Source organism: Gracilinanus agilis, chromosome 6 (assembly GCF_016433145.1).
Source record: "Gracilinanus agilis isolate LMUSP501 chromosome 6, AgileGrace, whole genome shotgun sequence".
Taxonomy (NCBI): domain Eukaryota; kingdom Metazoa; phylum Chordata; class Mammalia; order Didelphimorphia; family Didelphidae; genus Gracilinanus; species Gracilinanus agilis.
The window spans coordinates 63,406,383-63,410,113 of NC_058135.1; the positions used below are offsets into that span (position 1 = coordinate 63,406,383).

The 3,731-nt window shown below is 54.2% G+C and overlaps 1 protein-coding gene across 2 annotated transcripts; it reads left to right on the forward strand.

The window, feature by feature from the left end:
- Window positions 1-544: 544 nt before the first annotated feature.
- On the forward strand, window positions 545-2,944 carry HELT (helt bHLH transcription factor). Of its 2 annotated transcripts, none has more exons than XM_044680142.1 (4): window positions 545-571; window positions 1,080-1,184; window positions 1,489-1,585; window positions 2,445-2,944. In XM_044680142.1, the coding sequence occupies exons 1-4, from the start codon at window positions 545-547 to the stop codon at window positions 2,942-2,944; spliced, it is 729 nt and encodes a 242-aa protein (XP_044536077.1). The 2 variants fall into 2 exon arrangements, with proteins under 2 accessions (XP_044536077.1, XP_044536078.1); XM_044680143.1 differs by having other exon boundaries at window positions 2,448-2,944.
- The last annotated feature ends 787 nt before the right edge of the window (window positions 2,945-3,731 follow it).

Sequence of the window (3,731 nt, forward strand, 5' to 3'; positions counted from 1 at the left end):
TGCTGGGATTTGTAAACAGGCGATCGTGTGAGCCAGGGCGGTGGGACTAAAGAAGGGAGCTGGGTTTTGTGAGTGCACCCGCCCCCCGGTGCCGGCGGCTGCTGCGCCCCTGCGCTCCGCTGGCTGCAGCCGAGGCGGCTGGAGCTCCAGTTTGCACACGCACACGCACACAGGCTCCGGTCTGATGCGTCCTTTTCCCGCCTGGGCTGTTGCCATGCAAATGTTATCCCTGGCAAGATCACGTGTCCTTTGAAGGGCCACGTGGATTAACAAAGCTGATCTGCCCCCTCCAACCCACCCCCTTGGCTGCTAATTTTTTTTTTTTCTTCTTTAAAACTGATCTTTAATGCATACATTCCCCAAACGCAGTTCCTCTAATCCTATGGAATAATTCAAACCATGAATGCACTCAGTTCCCCCAAATGATCGCTTTATAAAGCAGCCCCTCCGAAGTTGGGAGGCTGCAGTCTACCTGAAACACTTGAGAAGGCACACGAGGAGGAAGGAGGAGCGGGTGACTTCTTTCCGCAGATTTCTTCCAAGGATGTCTGACAAGCTGAAGGAACGCAAAGTGAGTTAGAGTTCCATTGACCCGTCCTTGCGCCCTGGCCTTGGAAGCGTTTACATTTGCACGCTCCTCGCCTTCCTGTGAAAGGCTACTCCCAGTATGGACCGGAGAGTGTGTGAGCAAACCTGCTGGGATTTGAGGGTGGGACTAGAGGGGTAAAAGCCTAGAATTTGGGACCCAGCAGAGAAATCAAACGCCAGCAGACTGACTCATTTCGAGATAACAGGCAAAGGAGTGGGAGTTGGGTCCAACTTGGTTAAAAAAAAAGGCACTCTAGCCACTTACTCATGGGAAGTGATTCTGGCCCTCTTCTCCAGTCCCAGGGCTTGTAGGCTCACAAGTCTTTGAACACCTGGAGAGAGGTGTATCTTTTTCTATACTGAACTTCTGGAACACCAGAGGGAAATGGAGTAATGGCACCAAGCTCTGCCTTCTCATTTCTCTATTTCCCTGCCCTCTCCTGGCTTGACTTCAAATACAAAACCACACTGTTTCCCCCCTTTTTTTCCAGAGGACTCCAGTTTCCCATAAAGTTATCGAAAAGCGGAGGAGGGACCGGATCAACCGCTGCCTGAATGAGTTGGGCAAGACGGTGCCCATGGCCCTAGCGAAGCAGGTAAGGACAGGCTCCAGGGGAGGGAAGGAACTGTCAGAGAGCTTGGACTCCAGGTCCACGGATATAGGGCAGGGACATCCCGCGCCCAGGGAGGTGAAGTCTGTTGTTCGGCAACCCCAGCCTTCAGGACCCGCCAAATATCAGGTGGCCCCTTGGGAGCAGAGCCCATGTGATAGGCTTTTTTCCTGGCTCTACCCATACAGGACCAGGCAGGATGTGTATGACCATTTGATATCCTTCCTTTCTTTTGCCCTGCTTCCCAGCCCAGTGCCTCGGGTTGAGCCTCCATTTGTCTCTGTTGTAGAGCTCAGGGAAGCTGGAGAAAGCGGAGATTTTGGAGATGACTGTACAGTATTTGAGAGCCTTGCACTCCGCTGATTTCCCCCGGGGAAGAGAGAAAGGTAGGCGCCTATTTCAGTTACCTGGAACTCGTGGGACAGAGTGAAGCCCACGTAGCGACGGACAGTACCTCAGAGTTGGCTAGGACCTAAGTGCCTGCCTCCTGCAGGCTGGGGTGTGGGACGTGCTTATAGCGGAGGTTTCTCGAAGGGGTTAACCCCCCCTCCCCCAAATACCGTAAGCTGGGTCATTCAGTTCCCTTTCCTCTCAAGCCAAGCATGGGGGTCAGTGGGGCTGGATAATCGTGTGACTTCTATTAGTGAATGAAAAGGTAGACGGTATGCAATATTCCTAGACATACAGAGGTGCCAAGGTGGCTGGGATGGCAACATTGGCCAGAAAATGAGAAGTGTTGTGAAATGTGTTGGTGACCAACAGCTGATTTAATTTACTCAGAAAGAAGGGCTTTGTAAACCTTAACGCTCTGTATAAAGAAATGCAAGCTATTATTTTCCCCTTCCCTCCCCATCCTCGCTCCTGGGTCTTATGCCCAAAGGAGGCAGGGAAAGGATCTTATCCAAACTTTGCACCGCCCCCTCCCTGGTACTGTGCCCTCCTCACACATGCTTAAATAAATGCTTGTTAAATCAAGGGATGGGAAAAGCTCTAGAGTTTCAGGCGCAAGAGCCGAAGTATCATCCCTCCCTCTGCCACTTAATGCTACCTTTGTGATTGGGGGCAAGTCACAGCCTCTTGGGGCCTCAGTTCCTCTTTTGTCAAATGAGGGGGTTGGACCAGACGACGTCTAAGACCCGTTCAGCTCTCGATCTCGGAGCCCACTGAGTCATATGTTGAGGGCAGAGGGGTTTATCGATTAGCCCTTTGCTCACTTGCGTTATCATTCCTTTCTTGCCTCTCCAGCAGAACTTTTAGCGGAATTCGCTAACTACTTCCATTACGGTTACCACGAGTGCATGAAGAACTTGGTACATTATCTGACCACGGTGGAGAGGATGGAGACCAAAGACACCAAGTACGCGCGAATCCTCGCTTTCTTGCAGTCCAAAGCGCGACTGGTCACCGAGCCCGTGTTCCCTTCTCTAGGCTCCCTCCCGGAGCCAGACTTCTCCTACCAACTTCACCCGGCCGGCCCGGAGTACCCCGGACACAGCTCCGGGGAAGCCGCAGTCTTCCACCAGGGGCCAGCCCATGGCCCCTTCCCCTGGCCCCACGGGCCTGCTCGCAGCCCCACCCTGCCTTACCTGCCCAACACCCCGGTGCCCATCTCCAGCCCGGCTCAACAGCACAGCCCCTTTCTGGCCCCAGTGCAAGGGCTAGATCGGCATTATCTCAACTTGATCGGCCACTCCCACCCTAATGCCTTGAACCTGCACACGTCTCAACACGCTCCGGTGCTATAACACACAGGTGGTGACCCAGGCCTCGGTGCCTCGGTGCCCCAGCGAATCCATTCGCTGCCTTGTGCACCGTTAGGAGAAACCTTGCATATTGTAAACATGTAAATAGATTGCACAGAATCAGAAGGGGCCGGAGGAGAAGAATCGTTTGTCCTTTGAAAGTTTCCTCCATCCCCACTCTCCCTAAGGAAGAATTTCTGAGAAAGACGTTCTGGGAGAAGGTTTCCAGTTTGTTACCTTCGGCACCCGTTCCTTGAACCTGCCCGGAGTTAGTGGTGAGCCGGTCTTGGTCGGGAAGAAGGTGAAGGCTGTAGGGGTTGGGGTGGGATAGACTGGCGCGGCTGCCCCTGGGCTTCAATGAGGGGATGTCCAAGTGCTCGGGCTTGGAGAGGTCGGAGATTGGAAAGGATGCTACTTGGGCTAGGGAGGAGGATGAAGGAGCCAGCTATTCATCCGTCCTCCGCCAGCGGATGCGGGCTGAAGGCCACTCGCGGCTCCTCCCCTCCCGAAGGCGGGTCTGGGTAGGGAAATCCCTCTGCCAGCTGCGCATCAGTAGAGCTCACGCGCTCTGCGCACTGGTCTGGGCAAAGGACGCGAAGGGGAGGCAAGGTGGACAGCAACGCACCCAGGGGACCCCAAGCCACCGAAACTGCCCCTGAGAGGACCGATCATGAGTTTATCTAGATTCAACCTCTTAATCCACTCACCACTTCCATCCACTCACAAACTCGCACAGAACCCAGACCGCCAAAACAGTGCGCTCCTTCCGCATCTGTGGGCTCCAGGAGGC

Bases quoted from the DNA above. Each gene is read 5' to 3' on its own strand.
- HELT (XM_044680142.1), top strand. From the start codon at position 545: ATGTCTGACAAGCTGAAGGAACGCAAA. The intron at 572-1,079 runs GTGAGTTAGAGT...CTTTTTTTCCAG, and splicing joins ACAAGCTGAAGGAACGCAAA to AGGACTCCAGTTTCCCATAA. The intron at 1,586-2,444 runs GTAGGCGCCTAT...TTGCCTCTCCAG, and splicing joins CCCCCGGGGAAGAGAGAAAG to CAGAACTTTTAGCGGAATTC.